The sequence below is a fragment of the Electrophorus electricus genome, chromosome 17, assembly GCF_041902795.1.
Source record: "Electrophorus electricus isolate QZ-2024a chromosome 17, ASM4190279v1, whole genome shotgun sequence".
In the NCBI taxonomy this organism is placed as follows: Eukaryota; Metazoa; Chordata; class Actinopteri; order Gymnotiformes; family Gymnotidae; genus Electrophorus; species Electrophorus electricus.
Window position 1 is genome coordinate 8,900,001 of NC_137513.1, and position 22,500 is coordinate 8,922,500.

General features: G+C 43.5%; 2 protein-coding genes across 2 annotated transcripts in view; one reads left to right on the forward strand and one right to left on the reverse strand.

Annotated features, from left to right (window-relative positions):
• The window catches only part of ostn (osteocrin), a 61,433-nt gene that overhangs the window by 23,325 nt on the left and 15,608 nt on the right, over window positions 1–22,500 (forward strand). The window lies entirely within an intron of this gene.
• On the reverse strand, window positions 7,133–10,155 carry gmnc (geminin coiled-coil domain containing). The gene is made up of 5 exons (XM_035534259.2): window positions 9,998–10,155; window positions 9,030–9,207; window positions 8,678–8,763; window positions 8,447–8,563; window positions 7,133–8,293 (listed from the first exon to the last, which is right to left on the reverse strand). The coding sequence occupies exons 1-5, from the start codon at window positions 9,998–10,000 to the stop codon at window positions 7,550–7,552; spliced, it is 1,128 nt and encodes a 375-aa protein (XP_035390152.1). The 5' UTR covers window positions 10,001–10,155; the 3' UTR covers window positions 7,133–7,549.

Below are 22,500 nucleotides of genomic sequence, written 5' to 3' on the forward strand. Positions count from 1 at the left end.
AACAAAAGTGTGGACAAATATCACATCTTTCATGGCAGTTCTGGGAGAACTATATAACTGCAGTCTAAGCAGGGGTTGTTAAAAGTCTTGAACACACACTATTGTGTAATAGGTAGTTCCTTTACCACAGATGTAAAGGCTAGTTCCTTTACCACAGGTGTAATGGGTAGTTCCTTTACCACAGGTGTAATGGTTAGTACCTTTAACCCACATGTAATGGGTAGTTCCTTTACCACAGATGTAAAGGCTAGTTCCTTTACCACAGGTGTAATGTGTAGTTCCTTTACCACAGGTGTAATGGTTAGTACCTTTAACCCACATGTAATGGGTAGTTCCTTTACCACAGATGTAAAGGCTAGTTCCTTTACCACAGGTGTAATGGGTAGTTCCTTTGCCACAGTTGTAATGCGTAGTTCCTTTACCACAGGTGTAATGTGTAGTTCCTTTACCACAGGTGTAATGGTTAGTACCTTTAACCCACATGTAATGGGTAGTTCCTTTACCACAGGTGTAATGGTTACTACCTTTAAACCAGGTGTAATGGGTAGTTGCTTTACCACAGGTGCAATGGGTACTACCTTTAAACCAGGTGTAATGGGTAGTTCCTTTTACCCAAGTGTAATGGGGTAGTAGCTTTACCACAGGTGTAATGTGTAGTTCCTTTACCACAGGTGTAATGGTTACTACCTTTAACCCAGGTGTAATGGGTAGTTCCTTTACCATAGGTGTAATGTGTAGTGCCTTTACCACAGGTGTAATGGGTAGTTCCTTTAACCCAGGTGTAATGGTTAGTACCTTTCATCGACGTGTAATGGTAGTTCCTTTACCACAGGTGTAATTGGTAGTTCCCATTAGATAAGGAGCCAGCTTGTCAGGAAGTCGAGCATGGAACTCTGAAAAGAGACCGGGATTCACAATGGCACAATGAGGCACCCAGCTCTGTTCCTCAGGGCCAAACCCCTCCTAGTCGACCAGTTACTGAATCGTGCCCCCACGTCTCCTGGAATCCAGATTGCGGTGCACTGGGGGGTTGGTAACCCAGGAAACACTCGAATGGCGTAATTCCCGTGGAGTAAATCATAAGAGAGTTCTGGGCCATCTCCGCCCAAGGAAGGAACTTGGATCAGTCAGAAGGGTTGTTCATACAAAAACAACTGAGAAACCTACTTAGTTCTTGGTTTGCATGTTCGCATTGTCCGTTAGACTGAGGGTGATAACCTGATGTCAGACTGACTGCCACCCCTATATGTTCAAAAAAGGCTGTCCAATACAGGATGTGAACTGAGGTCCAAGGTCTGACAGAACGTCCTCAGGTATACCGAATACACCTCAGTGGTTTGGAAGCCGGTGGGTAGACCGGATAGTGGTATTGTCAGGATAGTGGTATTGTCAGGATAGTGGTATTGTCAGGATAGTGGTATTGTCAGGATAGTGGTATTGCCAGGATAGTGGTATTGTCAGGATAGTGGTATTGCCATCAAAGCAAGGTAGGTCCGTGACGAAGTCCACCACTATGTGGGACCAGGGTCTTTCGGGTAAGGGGCGAGGCATGAGTTTACCAGCAGGCAGTATCTTAGGGGTTTTACTTTGGCTGCCCACTGAACAAGACACAATGTACGTATGTACATCTCTAATAAGGGTCTCCCACCAATAACGACTAGCGATAAGGATACAGGTCTCACCGGGATGACCAGTTATAAGGGATGAGTGAGCCCAAGTTAACACCCGATCTCGGCATGATGCCGGTATGTACAGCTTTTCTGCGGGACATTCAGCAGGGATGACGATGTCTCGTGTGGCTTGTTCGATCTCGTCATCAATCCAGAATCCAGATGTACCCATGAAGGAAGAATGGTCTTCCGACCTTCTCTGTCTCCCCTAGGTAGATGCGGGACAGGGCATCTGCTTTCCTGTTACGGGACCCTGGACGGGACATAATCTTGTGAAATCTAGAAAAGAATAATGACCAGCGGGCTCGACGCATCCGTTTGACCATGCATATGTACTCTAGATTTTTGTGGTCGGTGATCACAAGGAATGGATGATTAGCCCCCTCCAACCAGTGTTTCCACTCCTCCAATGCCAGCTTCATAGCCAATAGCTCTCGTTCCCCTATTCCATAGTTACACTCTGCTGGGGTCAGTTTGCGGGAAAAATATGCTACAAGATGCATTTTGGATGCCTCATTCTGTTGTGACAATACCGCCCCAACACCTATGTTCAAGGCATCTACTTCAACCATGAACAGGAAGGAGGGATCGGAATGCTTTAGTATAGGGGCCGTGGTAAAAACTTCCTTTAACTGTTTGAACACCTGATCAGTTTCTTGGCTCCAGTGTAGCTTAGTTGAGGCTCCCTTAAGGAGAACTGTGAGAGAAGCTGCTATATCACTGAAATGTATAATAAAATGTCTGTAAAAGTTTGCGAAGCTGAGAGAGCTCTGAAGTTTCCTGATTGTGGTGGGAACGGGACAGTTGAGGATTGCTGCTATTTTCTGGTCCGTCCAATGGCGATCCCGCCATGGCTGATGACATAACCTAAAAATGTAGTAGTAGAGAGATGAAACTCACATTTTTCTCCTTTAACATATAAACCATGTGTTTTCATAAAACAGAACGGAATATATGCTATATGCTATAACATATTGTCCTATGTAATCCCGAAGAACTCTACTCCGTCGTTGATACATGCTTGAAAAACAGAGGGTGCTATGCTGAGGCCATAAGGCATGACTCGATATTCGTAATGACCCCTGGTGGTAATGAAAGCAGTTTTCCATTCATCCCCTTTTTTTATACGTACCAATTTGTAAGCACTGCAGAGGTCTAACTTGGTGAAATATTTTGCGGTTCTGAGTTGTTCAAGGGTGACTGGGATAAGAGGCAATGGTTAGGCATATTTCTTGGTTATCTAGTTGAGGTTTCTACAGTCTATGTACAGGCGCAGACCTCCGTCCTTCTTCTTTATTTTGATGTATGTCTCCATAGCTCTTTCCTCTTCCTGAGCGAGGGGATAAACAAGGGCTTTTGGCAATGTGACTTCTTCTAAGAGTTCCATAGAGCAATCATAGGTACGACGAGGTGGTAGAAAGGTGGCTTTTTGTTTGCTGAAAACCTCAGCGAGATCCTGGTAGTCAAGGGGAATGGAACAGGTGTGGGAATCAACAGAGCTTTCTATGGCAATGGAACACAGGGTAACTGTGAAAAGGGTCAGACTGTTCTTTTGGCATGCGGATGACCACCGAATGATCTCTTTCTGTGACCACGAGATACTAGGGTTATGTTGTTCTAACCGTGGGAGGCCTATTAAGATGGGGAAGGATGAGGCTTCTACACCCAAAAGAATATGATCTCTGTGTGAAGTGCACTGGTGGAGAGTTTGATGGGTGTGGTGCAGAGAGCAGAGAACCAGCGCCTAATGCGGACCCGTCTAGAGCGGCCAGGCGAAGGGTTCTCAATAGAGGCTCCACCGCAATGTCCAAGTCCTGAACTAGACTGGTATGAATGAAATTGCCCTCTGCTCCTGAATCTGTTAAGGCTGGAAACAAAGAAGATGGTGAGTGTGAACCAACATAAACAGGTAAGGTGAAGGATTTAGCAACCATCCCTTTAATGGGAGGGACTACTACCTGGGCTGGTGGCTTGCTCTCCAGATCTCTTCTGAACCAGTTAGGTCTGAGACTGCACTCCCTCAGAACATGTCCTGCAGCACCACAGAAAAGGCACAGACCCTCCTAGAAGCGGCATCTTCTCTCTTCTACAGTCAAACAAGTGGAATCACACTGCATGGGCTCAGCTGGATTTGCTCTTCTGGGCTCTACTGATCTAATTCCTGGAGGGGGGTGATTGATGTGAATATTACTGGTTCTGAGCGGTCTGTTTTTGAATAAAAGGATCCAACCAAATGGCTAGTGCAATAAGTTGATCAAGATCCAGCTCATCATTATGGAAAGCCAGTTCGTGAAGTACTTCTATGTTTAGACCGTTAAGAAACGTGACAAGCAGAGCTGCTTCGTTCCATCCGCTACCAGCAGCTGTAGTGCAAAACTATATTCTGAACCCCACGATTGCTCTGGCGTAGTTTAGTGAGCCTTTCTCCACATTCTCTCTCTGTTGTAATGGCTAGTACCTTTACCAGAGATGTAATGGGTAGCATTTTTTTTGTGTGTGAAAGGAAAAACTGAGAGGTTTTAAAGCCAGAGGCCCATTTGCAGCCAAAAAACAAGTAATAGAACGTTTAATTACATGTTGGCTTGCAATAGCCTGGCAGAAATAACACATGCTTAAAATAATGAGGGGCAATATGAGAGGCCACTGAGGGCTGAGGTTCAGCTTCATCACATAGCTAATGACCTTGTATCACCCCATAAAGCCATTCCCCTCTCTCTCTCTGTCTCTCTCTCTCTCTCTCTCTCTCTCTTTTACTTTCTCTCTCTCTCTCTGTCTCTCTCTCTCTCTCTTTTACTTTCTCTCTCTCTCTCTGTCTCTCTCTCTCTCTCTCTTTTACTTTCTCTCTCTCTGTCTGTCTCTCTCTCTCTCTCTCTCTCTCTCTTTTACTTTCTCTCTCTCTCTCTGTCTCTCTCTCTCTCTCTTTTACTTTCTCTCTCTCTCTCTGTCTCTCTCTCTCTCTCTTTTACTTTCTCTCTCTCTCTCTGTCTCTCTGTGTGTGTCTCTCTCTCTCTTTTACTTTCTCTCTCTCTCACTCTCTCTCTCTGTCTCTCTCTCTTTTACTTTCTCTCTCTCTCTGTCTCTCTGTGTGTGTCTCTCTCTCTCACTCTCTCTCTCTCTGTCTCTCTCTCTCTCTTTTACTTTCTCTCTCTCTCTGTCTCTCTGTGTGTGTGTGTGTGTCTCTCTCTCTCTCTCTCTCTCTCTTCCATTCTCCTTTTCTCTCCCCCTCTTGCCATATGTCTCTTCCTCTCTATCTCTCTCCCAATTCAATTCAATTCAATTCAGTTCAAAGCTAGCTTTATATGACTACACCAAATAAAAGTAATAATCATTAAAATAAATAAATAACAAAGAAAGAAAAATAAAGTATAATAAACTAGAAAAAACAGATTAGGAATAAAAAACAGTAAATATATTAATAGTAAAAAGATTATTATTATATAGTGAGAGGAGTAATGAGTGTATGAATGTATTCTCTCTCTCTCTCTCACACACACACACACACACACACACACACACACACACACACACACACTTTCTCCTACTCTCAAAGTTTATTTGCACAAACATATTAATTTACAATATTGCCAAAGCAGTATTACAGTAAAACTTTTGCAATATTAAGGAAATTAATATTGTGTGTGTGTTTGGGTGGGCTATTCACTGTCCCTCATGTTGTGACAGGCAGTGGTGATTTCCTTCTTTTCTCCTAATAGGATGGGGAGTTAGTACAATATAGTATATAGTATTATATATAGTATTAAAGTTGGGGTGTATCGTCTCATCTTTACATTTTGTAATGTAAAGTTGCCGTATTTGGTCGAATGTTTCACATTCCGTGAAAAAGTGTAGCTCTGTCTCTGCAGTGTCATTGATGCACTGCACTCTGGGCAGCCAAGATTTTTTATATCAGCCAGACTGCATAGCCAGGCTGTGTGGTTCTGTGTCATTGTGAACAGGCAGTCTGCTACAGTGTACTGTTGTTTTAGGGCCAGATAGCACTGGGTTTTATATTATTTGTATGTATATATTGTGTGTTTGTATATTCTACTGGGTGACATGATTCAGTTTTTGATTATTTGTATTTCAGACTGGTCCTGATGTGGGACAGTGTTAGTGTCTGTTAATGAACTCAGAGTTAGGACCAGCTGGCTGGGGAGAGTTCTTGGTATTGCAATGCTTTATAGTAGTAGGAATGGGGGTCTTTCTTTTTTTTAATGTAGCCAGTATTTGATAATCCTTTTTTGAATTGAGCTGTACTGTTATTTTGCTCTGCCTTTACAGGATACAAAATTCAGTGTGCATAATTTCAGCTGGATGTTTGTTCCATTGGTCAAAATTTTGATTTGGGAATGACCCCCACACATCACTATCACATAGTAGAATTGGTTCTATAACAGACTGAAATAATTTGAGCCAATTTAGAACAATTTAGAATCTCTCTCTCTCTCCTTTCTTTTTCTCTTTCCTTCTTTCTCCCTCCCCAACTCTGCCCCCTCTGTCTTTCTCTCACTCTCTCCCTCTTTCTCCCTCTCTCTCTCTGTGTCTCCCTCTTTCACTCTCTCTCTCCCCCATTACCTGTTATTTTCCAGAGCTCCAAACTGCTCCCTCCCTCTCCAATCTGGTGGGCATCTGCAGGGGGCCTAACCGTATCATTAAGGACAGACCACTCGCTCGGCTCCTCCATGTCTCCGCTCCGGTGCCCCAACTCTTCCCGCCACCCCTAACTCCCTCGGGGGGGGGGGGGGGGGGCGCAGCGAGTGGCACCAGGCCGGGCAAGGTAGGAACGGTGGGGTGGAAGCATTCCGTGTACGACCTTCCCCAGGGGGGGCGGGGGGGGCGGGTGAACGACCCGACTCAGACCCACGGGGCAGATCGGGGAGGGACTCTCCCGGGAGCCGATGCCCTTCCCTTCTTTTGTCTTCCAGGGCGGGAGAGAAAGCGCAGGGCCTGGGAGAGAACGGCCAATGGTAGGGAGGAAAGTAGAGGGGCAGGTGTGAGGGAGAAATGACAGGTTAGAGGTAACGTCAACTCAGAAGAAGAGGTACCCTTGGAGAGGAAAGCAGAGTGTGCGCATTGTCAGGCAAAACAATGAAAGCAGCTTTGTTTTGAAATTGAAAAGCCCTGAAATTGAAGTTGAAAGGGCTTTAAGAGATCACAGCTGGAATGACTGGTTGGAATCAGTAGAATTAGTCATAACATCTCAGCTGGAATCGATCTTTAGGTGTGAGACACATTTTAGATGTTACTACAAGCTTTACTTTTGCATGTAGATCAGGTCCCTCTGGACTGTCCCTCTGGCAGTCTGAGGTGAAGTTGTGAACATACTGTAAAAATTGAATAAACATCCGGTTTAAGATTGCAACAATATCTGTGAAAATGTTGTGAAAGAATAAATATCCAGTTTACAGTTGCAAAGTCTGTCAACTATTTTCTACAACAAGCAGCAATAAGCACCATTTTGTAATTGAATGATTGTTTATTGATAAGTGCATCTTAGCCTAGCATCTAACAGAACAGATGGAATACTGTCTGTCAATCACAGATCAATCAAATCACCCTATATACCCACTGGCCAGAAACAATAATGTCAATACATTTTAAGTGAATTTTAAATGATTTTTACAAATCATTTTTTGAGGGTTCCATTGTTAACAGTTTTCTGTCAGTTATGGGGTCCCATGTTTCATTAGTCACTGTTAGTGTAGACACACTGGAAGACATTTAAAAAGACCTTTACCACAGAACTGCATAATATACATGTACATGGTTGCTCTTTAAAAACCGTATTGTCCATTTTTTACCCAGCAGCTAGAGGGCGCGCGTTCGTTTTAAAAACAGAGGGGATTCTGTGGTCAAAATTATAGCTGTCACAACATGCTTTAAGAACACTGTTTAGGCACCCAGGTGAAGTTCCATCCGCCTTGTGAGTCTCTGCGTGTGAATGCCTGTCCATGTGGGAAAGTGTGTGTCTTCACACTGCTCTGTGGACTTAATGACATGCTAAAAGCCAAGTCCATTCTGCTACGGGTTGCGCGTGGTGTGGAGAACAGCACACCATCACCCCCTGGTGGACAGGAGGGGCTGCAGCTTGCACTGTGTGCGCGTTGGGGTGTTGACGCCGCCCGGGGTGGGGTGAAGTGTCCAGTAGGAACGATAGCTGGCAGAGAGCTCACCAGTGACCCTGTGGAGGTGACAGTGTACAGAGGTGAAAGGTCAAGGGTCGAATACTCTGTGTTGGCGTCCATGCTATGGCTAAAGCTGCATGATGAGTCTATGGCACTGTATTCACAGTGGCTGTCAGTGTTTGGACTGCATGTGGTGCTGTCAGAGCTTGGCGCAGGAGAGCTGAACGATGGAGTGTGGTCAGTCGTGGGGCTACTGAAACTGCTTTCTGGGTCGATGGTGTCCTCATCCTGCAGCCCCAGGGTCTCCAGGATCCAGGAGTCCAGGGGTGGTGTGGCCGCCATCTCCTCAGCCGAACAGAACTCCAGAGAGAGGTTACGGCATGTCCGTTTCCCCTCGCCACCCTCCAAAATATGCCTAAGGGTCAGGATATCACCCTGCTCCTGCAGAACTCTCTTCTTGGGCCTTGTATCCAAGCTTCTCTGAGCAGAGAGAAACCTCTGCATGAGGGAGAGAAAGACAGAACATGAGAAAGAGAAAGAGACAGAGGGAGAGTTAAGAATAATTTTAAACAAATAAAAACCTTTTTAAAGGAAGCTGCTCCCTCATGTTCCCTCCCTCAACTTGAAATGTACAGCATGAACGTTTAATACCTTTGACTTTTCTTCAAGAGACTTCACATACGACGAGTTCAAAAACTCCTTGAGTTTATTATTCTCTTCCTGTAATCTTGCCAGCTCTTCCTCCTTCTGCATCAAGGTGTCCTGGAGCTGCCAGGAAAGGAGCACATGGGCGTTAGCATCAGGATTTACCCTTCAGCTTCTCTTCAGTGTGACAGTTGTGCTATTCGGTGACGGTGCTCTGCTCCAGTAAGTATAGGCTACCTGTTTGTTTCGCTGGAGGTGAGGCGACAGCTGTTCCGACCAGGTGGTGTCAAGTAGTTCGCCATGTACTGAAATAAGCTGCGGATCTACACGACGCAGAAGCAAGTGGCTGAATTACTTTTTTTTTTTTTTATTGTGGGAAGAACGAGGTTATTGCCTAAAACGAACGTGTATCTTAATCAAATTCATTAGTGCCCATCGAAATAAGTATATGCTGGGCAACATCGAGAGAGAACTCGGTCATAATACGCAAAGCTTTAAAAAAAACAAACCGAAACGCCAAATTTGACAATGGCGCGGTAAAGCCGGGAAGGCTCCCGCGCCCCTGATCCCGGCATAACGCAGAACTTACCCAGCAGTGGCGGATCGTGGTGGCAACGCGCGTTGTCCAGGGGACCGGCGTCCCAAAGGGAGACGAGCGTTGTTGTGGAAACGTCAACACTGCCATCAGATGACGTCGAGGCGGAGTAAGCGCAGTCGTAGCGCTGCCCCCCTACAAAGCCCATATCTTGGCAGGAGAGGACGGTGCTCTACGAAACGGGCAAAAGCGCAAACAGTGTGAGACTATTGAATGAATGCAATTAAGTACATTGCATATGCAGCGAGTGATGATAGTTCACAAGTTACAGGACTTTATGTTATTTCATTGCAATCTTCGGCATCACTGACAATGAGCAGGAGTGGTATTGGAATAAAAACAAAACAAAACAAAAAAACCTAGAACGTTCCGCACAACACATTGCACTAAGGGACAACGCTTTTCGGCGGTCCTTTGAAAGTTCCAAGCACGCGGCATATGCAAAGACATGGGAGGAAAAGTTCAGAAACGCTTGCAGGACACGACGACATGCTCTTTCTCTTTCCGTGTTTCTGATCTACTCCCCTAGATGCTGAAATCTCTAAAAAGAAGCAAAAAACCCAAATGAAAATAGAAAATATCCAGGTACTTCATTACGTCCACCTGTTTGGTTCAGATTACAGTTAAGGCTATTAGTTACTCATAGTTTTACACGCAAGCGCAGTTTTCTATATTCATTTAGTGGTGGATATCTAAAATTGCACAGTACAAAATTTCGTCCTTTACCTTTACGAAACAGTTTCTTCTGAAACAGGTGCACCTAAAGTCAGGCGTGTCAATCACGCTCATCCAAGTGATACAAAGCTTTACTAGAATAAAAGTCACCAGAGGGCCAATATATATATATATATATATATATATATATATATATATATATATATATATATATATATATATATATATATATATATATATATATATATACATACATACATTAATTTAAAAGGGACGGGGAAACTTACCATTTCGCGGGGAAAATCGGAAGCTGTAAACGCGGTCTGAAGCGCGAGAACAGTCCAGGGAGCTCTCGAGACCTTTGGGGAGAAGAGAGCGTGCCTGGTGGAGAACGCGCTAATCTAAATCTACACTGCAGTGACGACCGGGCGCTCAGTCCCCGCGCTCAGAAATCTGATTCGGGTGCGAAGCTGTCAAACTTGTGACGTGACGCTTTTTGCCGTTGGACCCAGCTGCACAACAACTGGCCAGCGTGTGCCGAATACGCGTTATTTGACATGTAAAGATTTAAAGAGGCCTAACGTCATATCTGAATGCACTGGTGTAAAATAATCTGTCGAAGGAATTGATCTGCTGCGACTGGCATAAGCTGTGCGTTGTCTCTCTTGGCGAAACGAAGGTGGAGAAAAAAAACCCCCAGATGCAGCCCGTTGTGCGCACCTGTATATCGCTTTTCTGTCTAAACGTTAATGTGTAACCCCCGAACGGACGGTTCAGAAGCAAGACGAATTAATTTAACCGAACGAGTGACATGTTCATGACCACCCCCGAACTAAGAGGGAATCGAAAAGCGCATTCCTACGAGTGACACATTAACATTACTTTTGCGTACGATTAAGTGTAAAAGTTTGGGGGGGGGGGGGGGGGGGGGGGTTGTTGTTTTTTCCGAGGATACCGGCAGAGTGCCGATTTTCGGTTAGGCAAAGATAAATCGAAATTAGACGTGTATTATAAGGAAGGATGAGCTGGCCCTAATTAAACTTAAGGAACACTGTTATTATTATCCCATGAAATATAACAGGAGGAGGGCATCCTTGCATATATTATATACTACTTCTCAGAATGCAATAACCTGATAGAGCACGGAATGTGGTGGAAACAAAGGGAATTATAATTCAAAAGTGCTTCGATAGAAATAAAACTTCGTAGATAAACACAGATGAACAAAAGTAGTTCTCAGTATGCAACTATGGCACGGATTTGCAGAATTCGAGTCACAGTGCATGTGTATTCTTCATCAGGAGGAAAGCTGTCTTTCTATCCCTTCAGTTATAAATACCTGCATCATACTTTTATTATGTATACTGTACATCTCACTGAAATGTCTATATCTAATAGATATATATCTAGATCTATTGTAGCCAACTTTTATTCCAGCATAGCATATGTAACAATCATCTCCTGCATAGACACATGAGACAACACACAGCAACACATCAACCAGTCCAGTTTTCATTTTTACATGTTTTCCCAGAATGGTATCTGCATGGATTATGTTGTGTGAATATATCCCATTGCCTGTATGTTTTAGTGCATGCTTTCTGTCAGCGTTTGTTTTTCTTATGGCTTTCTTGATCACACGGGATCTCCGTAAATGTCTTGGTTCTTGTGCCGGTTATTCATGACACATGAAAGGCTAGGAAATGACTTGGTGGTGACTCAGGTCAGTTACTCCTTTTCATTTCATTTCTTTTTTGTTTGTTTGATTGTTTTTACTTATTGCACACATCCGAGCTGACGTTGACCACTTATTTTGAGTGTTTGTGTGTATGTGTGTGTATGTGTGTGTGTGTGTGTGTGTGTGTGTGTGTGTGGGTGTGTGGAGTTTCCTCACAGGCTTGCATAACTCCATCACCCTCTGTCTGAACTCTGCCTATAACTGCCAGAAAGCAGAAAGCAAGTCTAGTTTCTCTCTGTGTATATGGACACAGAATTATGGGTAATTTTCTTTAAAGTAGTATCGGGGGCTGGGGCTAGATCATTCAGAACCTGTTTCTTACTCCTGCAAAGCGGCCGTATGTGTGCGTGTTTGTGTGTGTGTGTTTGGTGGGGGGCTGAATATGTGTGTGGTGCACAAATCAAATTTATTTAAATGTTTTATGCATTGCTGCATTGAAAGTCGCAAATTAGTGTTTTGTATGTATACACTGTTTTGTATGTATACATATATATGTGTGTGTGTGTGTGTGTGTGTGTGTACATGTGCATGTGTGTGGGGGGATTCTGTGTGTGTGTGTGTACATGTGCATGTGTGCCGGGGGATTCTGTGTGTGTGTGTGTGTGTGTGTGTGTACATGTGCATGTGTGTGGGGGGATTCTGTGTGTGTGTGTGTGTGTGTGTGTGTGTGTGTGTACATGTGCATGTGTGGGGGGGGATTCTGTGTGTGTGTGTATGTGTGTGTGTGTACATGTGCATGTGTGGGGGGATTCTGTGTGTGTGTGTGTATGTGTGTGTGTACATGTGCATGTGTGTGGGGGGATTCTGTGTGTGTGTGTATGTGTGTGTGTGTGTACATGTGCATGTGTGGGGGGATTCTGTGTGTGTGTGTGTGTGTGTGTGTGTGTGTGTACATGTGCATGTGTGTGGGTGGATTCTGTGTGTGTGTGTGTATGTGTGTGTGTGTGTACATGTGCATGTGTGGGGGGGGATTCTGTGTGTGTGTGTGTGTGTGTGTGTGTGTGTACATGTGCATGTGTGTGGGGGGATTCTGTGTGTGTGTGTGTGTACATGTGCATGTGTGTGGGGGGATTCTGTGTGTGTGTGTGTATGTGTGTGTGTGTGTGTACATGTGCATGTGTGGGGGGATTCTGTGTGTGTGTGTGTGTGTGTGTGTGTGTGTGTGTACATGTGCATGTGTGTGGGGGGATTCTGTGTGTGTGTGTATATGTGTGTGTGTGTACATGTGCATGTGTGGGGGGGGATTCTGTGTGTGTGTGTATGTGTGTGTGTACATGTGCATGTGTGTGGGGGGATTCTGTGTGTGTGTGTGTATGTGTGTGTGTGTGTACATGTCTATGTGTGGGGGGGGATTCTGTGTGTGTGTGGAAGGGTCTGTTAATTGTAGGTTTTAGAGTGACTTTGTGGGGATGGCTGACAGAGGTGAAGGGACAGGGGAGGTGAGGTGAGGTGGAGGTGTTTATGCCTCCTCACTCGAACTGACAATTAAACAGCTTAGACTTCTCCTTCTTTTCAGCTCTTCTCACCTGACACCTCTCGCTGCACAATACGTGTGTGTGTTTTTCAGCAGGTGTTGGTGAACAATTGTGAAGTAATCATTTAAAATTACTCCACTTGCTGTGCAAAACTCTTAGGCACCAAAGAAAATTGTGTTTAAAGAGGAGTAAGAATTTATTTGCTTAAATTGTCTTTGTGTAAACTCTTTCGAGCTTCTTCTATTCTCTTTGGCTGTCTTTTAGTTTTATTGGTTGCCCAAGTAGTTCCACACAGCTTCAGTTAAACTGCAGGTTGGGCTCTGACCTGCCAAGGATGAGAGTAGGTCTTAATGGTGTTCCACTGTATTTATCATACTGAAAGTCATACTAAAAGACTGAAAGCACTGCTATAGGTCTGGAAGATGGGACACCCTAGCAGGATGGTACATCTACTTTCTGGTGAAAAATACAACACACAAAAACTTGTTACTGTCTGTAACTTTATTTTTATTTGCATTATTGGTATTGTAGTAGTCATTATGTTGGTTTTAGGTAGTGTTTTACATGCAAATTAACTTTTACCGTTCAGATAAACATCTTAGAATTGCTTGAGTATTTAAGATACATTTTGGTTTTAAATAACACTCTAGCATATATTCAGTTACTGCCAAACCGTAAGGTCTGTGATTTTTGATAGCTTGCTTTGAAGACAGCACTCATTTATCATAATTATGAGAGGCATATTTGACATAGTCATGAAATGACCATAGAAAGATAGCCAGCACAATATCCTGTAGTTCTGTATCCTGTGGTACAGTGTCCTGTAGGCTAGTGTCTTTCAGTGTGGTGTCCTTTACTTTAAGTCCACACTTGAACTAAAGCAGAAGCAACTAAAAATTCAATTTTAAATGCTTTAAGAACTCTTTAATCCAGCATCTTCTTGATGTTTTTTTAAAATGTGACCGTATTAATTTTAAGGCAATATCAGTGGTAGATGCTTTAATTTTCTGATTAGTGTGGAAGTTTTTTATGTAGCACATAAAATTTCATTTGAGGTTTATTTTGCTATTTTTATTGATGCACACAATGACATTGATCTTTAAATTGTTTACATTTAATAAATGAAGTGTTAATCTAGAGACCTTTCTGTGGTATTTGTGTACATTTTTGAAAAGACTCGACCAATACCCTTATTCTTTGCCACTGCAGTTTGTGACTCTGTGCTGTTGGGCCTATAGAGAGCTGCTTTAATTAAAGACAGAAATGGCAGCTTGGGTAATTAAGGGCAGAGCTGTTTATCAGGTGCCCCATTGTGACATTAATGGCGGTTTTTCACTCTCCACCTTCCCTAATGCTCTAGATTATTCCCTCACTGTCTGCCAACCAGCCTGCATGTATGTCTGTCTGTCTGCCTGCCTGTCTGTCTGTCTGTATGTCTGCCTGCCTGTCTGTCTGTATGTCTGTATATATGTCTGTCTGTCTGTCTGTCTGCCTGTCTGTCTGTCTGTCTGCCTGCCTGTCTTTAAGGCCTGAAAATAGGCATGTGTATGTATCTTTTGTTTCACTGATTAGTGATGGTAAAATGGTCTTGCAGCTGAAAATGTGTTGAAACAAATATGAAATCACCGGGACCCTTTACAGATACTGAACATCCTGGAGGAGTTCGGGAGTTTATATGTCTTCCACAATATTTGCTTGGATGCCTATAAAAGATTTGTATGTTGCATGTTGATCAATTCATCTTGAGTTTCTCAAAGGTTTTTTGTGCAAAATACCATGCTGTAAAATCTATCCACTTTGGTAATGATTTAATCAGTTAATGAAATCATCATTGTTCAAAAATGTTTACAGATTTGTTATATATGTGTGTGTGTGAGTGTGTGTGTGTGTGTGTGTGTGTGTGTGTGTGTGTGTGTGAGAGAGAGAGAGAGAGAGAGAGAGAGAGAGAGAGAGAGAGAGAGAGAGAGAGAGAGAGAGAGAGAGAGAGAGAGAGAGACATCGACATCTCCGGACACCTGAAGTGGGGAGTGTATAGGAGGATATATGCTACATATTAGCTCCAGGGAAATGTCAGACTGCACTGACATCATACTATACACATACTATACACAGACATACACACACACTCTGACACAAATACACACACACATACATCTCCCTCCCTTTTCTTGAAGCAGTTGGGCAGTTAATTGCTTGCGCTCAGAGCTGGTAATGAGAGTACAGGTGGAGATACCTGGGCGTGCAACCCCGCGGCTCCGGCCCAGCTGTCCCACAGCCAGGGACTTTTCTCCACTAAACACCCCCACCGAGAGCCCTAATGACCAGCCCAGGCCGTTCATGGTTTGTTGGCCAACAACTTGCACCCACTGGGAGCCTGCAACCTGTTGCTGAATTTGTTAAGGGCGGCCTGAACTTGTTAAAGGCGGCGAAAGTGAGCATGTGTTTATCTGTGTGTGGTGTGTGTGGTGTGTGTGTGAAGTGAGTCCTGGGTGTAACTTTGCTTATGTGTTTGCAGGTTGCAGGCTATAGTTCTACATCAAGGTGAAAATCTTTCATCACAAATCTGAATATTAACCCGAATATTAGTCAGTCAAGTTGCGAATAGGCCATCTAATACAGATGAACTGACTAAGGAACTGACGTAGTCATCTAGATGACGTGCAAACCACTGCTGTTAGCATGAAGAACACAAAGGCCATGACACACCCGACGGTTGTGCTTGACTGCAGTTTGCAGATCGCTCCTCTCTTCAGCACAGGGCGACCTACAGGCCTGATGAGTGTGAAGCACACACTCCACTATGAAAACAAAGTCAACATTCCTCTTGACTTCTTCATAGGGGTCCTCTCCTGCCCCCCCCCCCAATCCCCCCAGCCCTTAAACCCTACCTCATTATTAACACCCTCTCCCTCGGAGACAAATCGCCTCCCCCACCTCCAGATTACACTCCAGACGCGTGCAGAAGCTGAGGCAGTGGTCTGCCTGCATGCGGGGCCGTTAAGCTTCTTTTACCCGAACAATGGCCTCCAGCAGGCTCTACACAGCCAATTAAGGCCAGGGCCCTGTGTTGATCGCTAGCCCCCGCCGATGTCCTAAGCCCCGTCCTGCCACGCGAGACCCCCTGCCAGGCACATGCGTGCTGCACACGCACGCCGTGCAAAGGCCCGGAACGCCCCCCTTTTGTGTTCTGTGAGGAAGGCCATATTGGTTTCGGCGGGATGCGCATGACCCCCCTCGTGGAAAGATCCCGCCGCCATGTGGATGAAAGTGCCGCCGGAGGACTGTGAGGCCCCCACTCCCAACCCCGCCCTGCGCCACCTCCACCCTCTACAACCCCACTTTCACCAACCAGAAGTTTACATATACCCCCCCCCCCCCCAAAGTTTTGTCCAGCCTTTGGAAATACAAGCTCTGAAACATTTCAAAATTGTGATTCCTCTTTACATACATTTACATTTAGAGCATAGATCAATAAAATATGATAATAGTGGACCAATAAATATCAAAATCAGTTATTTGATAACATGATAACATGGATTCTTATACTTTCATAAAACTATAACGTAAATTAATAGTTTCAACAGCAAATTGTAGCACTCTCAGATTCTAAAAGGATTCTATAAAGATTGGTGGAGGTCCTTTATAAACAACATGTATGCCAAAGAGCCTGCAAATATGTATTTATTTAAGTATATAAGTAAAACATTGCAGGTCAAATATGAATGAAGTATCTGATTTCATTTAAATGCATAGACTTTAAGACAGAGTCTATTGCTTCCTCTTGTCAGCTGGATCTAACTAAACTGAACCTTACACACATGATATTGAGAAGGATTTCCTGTCACACAGACTTTGCTCTGTCTTTAAAAAGGACAGCAAACAGTCAGATGTATTGAGCTCTCAAAGAAACTGCAGATGCCATTGCAGAGCTGTTTACAGCAACATTTAGCATTGCAGAGAAACTGCACAGTCTGCAGTACATCTGCATTTTCTCCCCATGTAAAACCCTGCTCCATGCTGGGCTTGTCATATCACTGGAAATAGAAAATATCACTTTTACTAAATTTGCACAAACCTGAACTTGAGTCTCATCTATCATAAAGAAAATAGAACTCAACAGAGCCTTTCTTTACACAACTGCCCCCAGTGTGTGTGTGTGTGTGTGTGTGGAAAGTGCGAGTGGAGATTATGGAAACACGATCCTTCCGGAACACAGTAGCTTTACATGGTAGTGTTTCATTCCTTGTCTTTATGTTGATGAAACTATTAGATGGACACTGAAAAGTGGGACTGCCATGGAATGTGTAACACCCAACTTGGTCAGTTGCCCACACCCTTGACGTAAGCCTTACCTGCTGTCCTGAGGTGGGCCGAGTGACACCCAGCACCAGACGCCACACCCCCTCCACCCCACCCCTCACTACTCTCCTAAACCGGCAGGCCTGCTGCCTCAAGATGACCTAATGCCCTGCACGCCCCCTCAGTGGTTCCTGGTGGACAAAGCGTTCTGCAGGCCTAGTGGAGCGTGAGTGATAGGGGGCTGTTACTCAAAGGCAGACAGGCACCCGAGCACGACTCGAACAATATCTTTGTCTTCGGTCCGCTCCCTAAAGCGCACACCCACACGCGCACGCACGTGTGTGGGGGCGGCGGGGTGTGTTCAGGTTATACTGTTCCTGCATTTAGGTTATGTCACCTGACTTAAGGAACAGCAAGTCTGGGGACACCTTGCCAGCTCAGGCGGCCAAAGATTCTGTGCAATGCAAAATAACTGGACAAAAAGAACCAGAACATTCTACACTCATTTTTAGCAAGAGATATAATATGTATACAGGGAAACCGCAACAGTAAATGTATATGGTGTCATACCGACCAACATCCTGTTTCAGTTCACTCTCTATATACATTTCACAATTGTACACACAGTGTCTGTGTAGGCATATAGCACTGCTTTTAGTATGGAAATGTTGAAGAGATGAATCTCTTTCCACTAGTCCTCTCCACTGCACCAAATTGCACTGCACTCTGCTGCTCTCTACGGGAAACCAAAGTAAACATGTAATCACGTGCTAATCCCAAAAAGAATGCAAAACACTTTCAAATCTGCCTCAAATCTCTCATTAATTGCTGCTAAAATGAGCATGCTTTTTTAGAATGCTTATAGAAGTATCTAGACTAAACTTTGCACACTGAATATGTTTGAGTCTGATAGATAGGGTGAACTTGAAGAGGTTAGCATATAGTGGCTTTGAGGAGGCAGGGCAGCTCTTTGTTACTTTGAGGTAACAGGGGGTTGCTTTAACGGTGTACTTCTGTAAGGGTTCACTTTACCGTCTTCACGTTCGTTGGAGTTGCTCAACTTTGAATTACATTCCAGTGCATAAGTGTATGTAAGCGATTCTGCACCCGTCATTTGAATGTTAAGTCATGTGTGGTATGTGCTTGGTTGGCGCTCTGGAAGCCTTCTGAGTGTCATGCTTGCACAGAGAACTGTCCTACACTAAGAATATGAGCAGTGTGAGCAGGGTTAAAGGTAGACATGCAGAGGAAGTATTTAAATATTTAGTAGTGGGCATCGGTAATGAATGATTCCGATTTGAAGCTTGCTTGTTCATCTATCTATCTATCTATCTATCTATCTATCTATCTATCTATCTATCTATCTATCTATCTATCTATCTATCTATCTATCTATCTATCTATCTATCTATCTATCTATCATTTAATTATATATTTTTTGTCATCTAGAAAACTGAATTTCAGCAGAAGACAAACTGTTTGACAGACTTTGTTATTATGATCACACACTACATCATTTGACATTTAAACAATGCATCATTTACCATTTAATCATTAAATGGCAGGAAATTTTAAAAAGAAAGATAAGTTTAAACTTTTTAGTTATATATTCTATCTACAGAAGCATAGTTTAGAGCTGTTATCATTTGCTCTTTAACCAAAGTAACATGGTAGTGTTTTTGTTTGTCTATTTTTTAAATGTATGACAAAATATGCTAGCTTTCATTTTATAGTGAAATGTGCTACTAATTCTTAATGTTCATCACCCACTTTTTTTTTTGCTTTTTATCTGTCATTGTTCAACACTGTCAATCTGTATATGTGTGTGGAGGTGGACGCAAGGCCATGTGTTTGTAATGGTTTTGTGTCCCAATGTGGTTTTTTTATGGACAATTGTTGTCAATATAATAATGTCTGGGAGTATCTGTAGGTCACAATGACCCAGAGCATGCTTTGAAATCATTTTACTTTGAAACTCTTGAGATATATCAGTTGGATAATCTGGGTCCAACAAAAGATTTAAACTGAATGTATTTTATATAATCACATAATTGATAGCTTGCAAAATTCCTCACACTTGTACAGTAGGCTGAACATTAAAGGATAACAAAAAATGGAGAATGTCTTTTGACAGGGGGGCGTAGAGAAAGAAAATGGAGAGAGAGGCCAAGGCTGAATAGTCTCGTCTTTCTAATCCCAAGTTCACGGGGCTGTCCTTCAGGTTTACGCCAACATCCCACTAGACGTCGGCTTTTTCTCCCCTTCTCACTCTTTTTCATCCTTCAAGAAGGTCCAGAAGTCCAATATTCTCTATAAGGCCTCCGTGACTGGCTGTTAGCTGGCTTTGGATATCACGTATATTGATTTCTGCGATACAGCATGGTTTAATCTTTCTGTGGTATTACTGTGGTATTTATTTTACTGTTGTGTCAGAATGGTCAAGTCTTTGGGGTTCTGAGTGGGGAGTGTGGTGCTTCGTGAACATGGCCCAACATTTCCTCAGGGATCCGTGCTGCCATGACTTACGGCTCTTTTCGTGACGAAGTGCATTTCAGTCTTGCAGACTTCAGACTGCAGGAGGGTATTATGGTATGAGGACTGGCGCTAATAAACGGGAGGTCCATGTAAATGAGGTGGTGCAACACCAGATGTCACTAATTTCAGGAAAACCTAAAACTTAGGTAACTTAGGTAAAACTTGGGTACATTTTTGAGGACCGTGCATGTTTTCAGAACAGCGTCTATTAGTCTGTAACTTGATCGTGGCGTTTGACGTTTGGACTGTTTGCTTCCAAGTAAAATGCTAGGATGGAACACATTAGTATGTGAACACCTTTCCTGAACTTGCATTTCATGCACGAGCGCATCGGTCTAGATTTTCGCAAATCTCTCGTTGGCGTGTTTATTAAAAGGTACGAGACGGGTAACACTTTTGGCTGAGATGAGATTAATTACTCAGCACACCCTCCGATTTTTGTTCCACTCACACCAGACCTTTTGCTTCTATGCCTTATGAGTGCTTCATAATAATAACAAATGCTTTTGGACAGTTTGTGATTGTAGCGTGTGTAGTAGCGCTTGACACAACACACGTGACACAACAGCTGAAGGATTCTTCATGTGTTCATACTGCACTGGAAGTCCATTCCGCATGTGTTAATTGACATTGGCAGTTTAAGTGTTCCTCGTTGCATGCACAGAACTGGTAAAGGTTTGTGAGTAGTGAATAGTAATTTCTGCTCTTGTCTGTAGAAATACTTTCACACTGTAAATCTTGAAAGTAGTGCCAATGCCTAGGGCCCACATTAGCTGTAGATATGTTATAGTGCAGTACCAAAGTCTAGGGCCCATATTAGCCGTAGATATGTTATAGTGCAGCAAAAATGTCTATGGACCACATTAGCTGTAGATATGTTATAGTGCAGTACCAATGTCTATAGACCACATTAGCTGTAGATATGTTATAGTGCAGTACCAATGTCTATGGACCACATTAGCTGTAGATATGTTATAGTGCAGTACCAATGTCTATAGACCCCATTAGCTGTAGATATGTTATAGTGCAGTACCAATGTCTATAGACCACATTAGCTGTAGATATGTTATAGTGCAGTACCAAAGTCTAGGGCCCATATTAGCCATAGATATGTTATAGTGCAGTAAAAATGTCTATGGAGCACATTAGCTGTAGATATGTTATAGTGCAGTACCAATGTCTATGGACCACATTAGCTGTAGATATGTTATAGTGCAGTACCAATGTCTATGGACCACATTAGCTGTAGATATGTTATAGAGTAGCATGATTGAATAATGGCACCTCTGTCTATTTCCCGCTACTGAATAATGGATTTTGGCACAGGAATGAGTGTCAAAGAGAATATGGGAAGAAAAGCGAGAGTTCTGAGGGTTTGGACTTCAATTCAATTCAGTGTTTATTTGTCACACGTGTGTTCACAGCAGACACAAAGGTGCAATGAAATAAAAATGTGGCAACTTTTAATACTGTGGGGAAAAAAGACTGAAGACTGAAGAGACTGCAGAAAATCCTGACAATATAAGAAAAGATGTGTGTGGCAGGAGGTTCAAGACAAACAAGAGCGTACAAAAAAATACTTGGGCATCTGAACATTTACCAGGGTTTTTCACCTTACTCTGTATCAGAGGAAGTTTTTTTGTGCTATAGTTCATGATAGTATAGTTTAACAGTGTAGACAACACTTTTTAGCTCTGTGTGCCTGTGTGTGTATTTGTGTGGGTGTTTGTGTGTATTAAACTCTGCGAACCCGAAGGAACAGGTGTGTAAACAGACGGTTTCATGTTACACCATCAGCACTAAGCATAAAATTAAAGCTTCATCCTGTCCCACATAAAGTCTACTGCATATAAATGCTGCTAATATGAACTCAGTATGTTATTATTCAGCACCACTTGTAAATGAATAAAGGTTGTTCTGTATGGCTGTGTGCATGTGTGTGTGTATGCCCATAGGTTTGAGTGACGTTTCCCAGGTTAAGCGTGTGTGTGTGTGTATGTGAGTGTGCATGTGTGTGCACATGCATTTTGGTGGGTTGTGAACAGGCAGTCGGATGATAAGCCTATTGTCCAATCAGAGCTCTTGATTGTTGTTGAGCACTTTGCTTCGAGGAGGCCCTGGCACAAACCCCAGATTCCCCCCAGACAGAACACTACCCACTCCTCCGCTGTAATTACACCCCCAAAACAGCTCAAGATACAACCAGTGAGCCAAAATAAGTCCAGTGAGCCAAAATAAATGTACCGTCCACTGCAGTCTCCTTATTTCCCATCTTTAGCAAGGTGATATGGGCTAACTTTACCACTCATTCTTGTGTCTGTCTGAGCTAAAGTACCACTGTGTTCCTGTTCATTGAAAGACCCATAATCCTCAGCTCCATATCACAACAGGTAAATCCCTTGCACTGAGCTGCAGTGCTCAGCTGGGGGTGTGGGGGAGGGGTCTGGGGGGTGGGCCGTATGTTGCCAAACTGGGGGAGCACAAAAATGGTTGAACCCAAATAATGGGCTGGGGACTGGATTGTATAGTGTGTGTGTGTGTGTGTGTGTGTGTGTGTGTGTATGCGTGTGTGTGCGTGTGTGAGTGTGTGTGTGTGTGTGTGTGTGTGTGTGTGTGTGTGTGAGTGTGTGTGTGTGTGTGTGTGTGTGTGTGTGTGTGTGTGTGTGTGTGTGTGTGCACATTTGTCTGTTTTAGGGGCTCCCGGAGATAAACAGTGTCTGTGGACTTAGGCCAAGCCTGGAGG

Excerpts from the sequence above, each read along its gene's own strand:
- gmnc (XM_035534259.2), bottom strand. Across the intron at positions 8,764-9,029 it reads CCACGATCCGCCACTGCTGG|ATCCGCAGCTTATTTCAGTA; the intron begins GTAAGTTCTGCG and ends TGCGTCGTGTAG. Across the intron at positions 8,294-8,446 it reads CTCTTGAAGAAAAGTCAAAG|AGGTTTCTCTCTGCTCAGAG; the intron begins GTATTAAACGTT and ends TCCCTCATGCAG.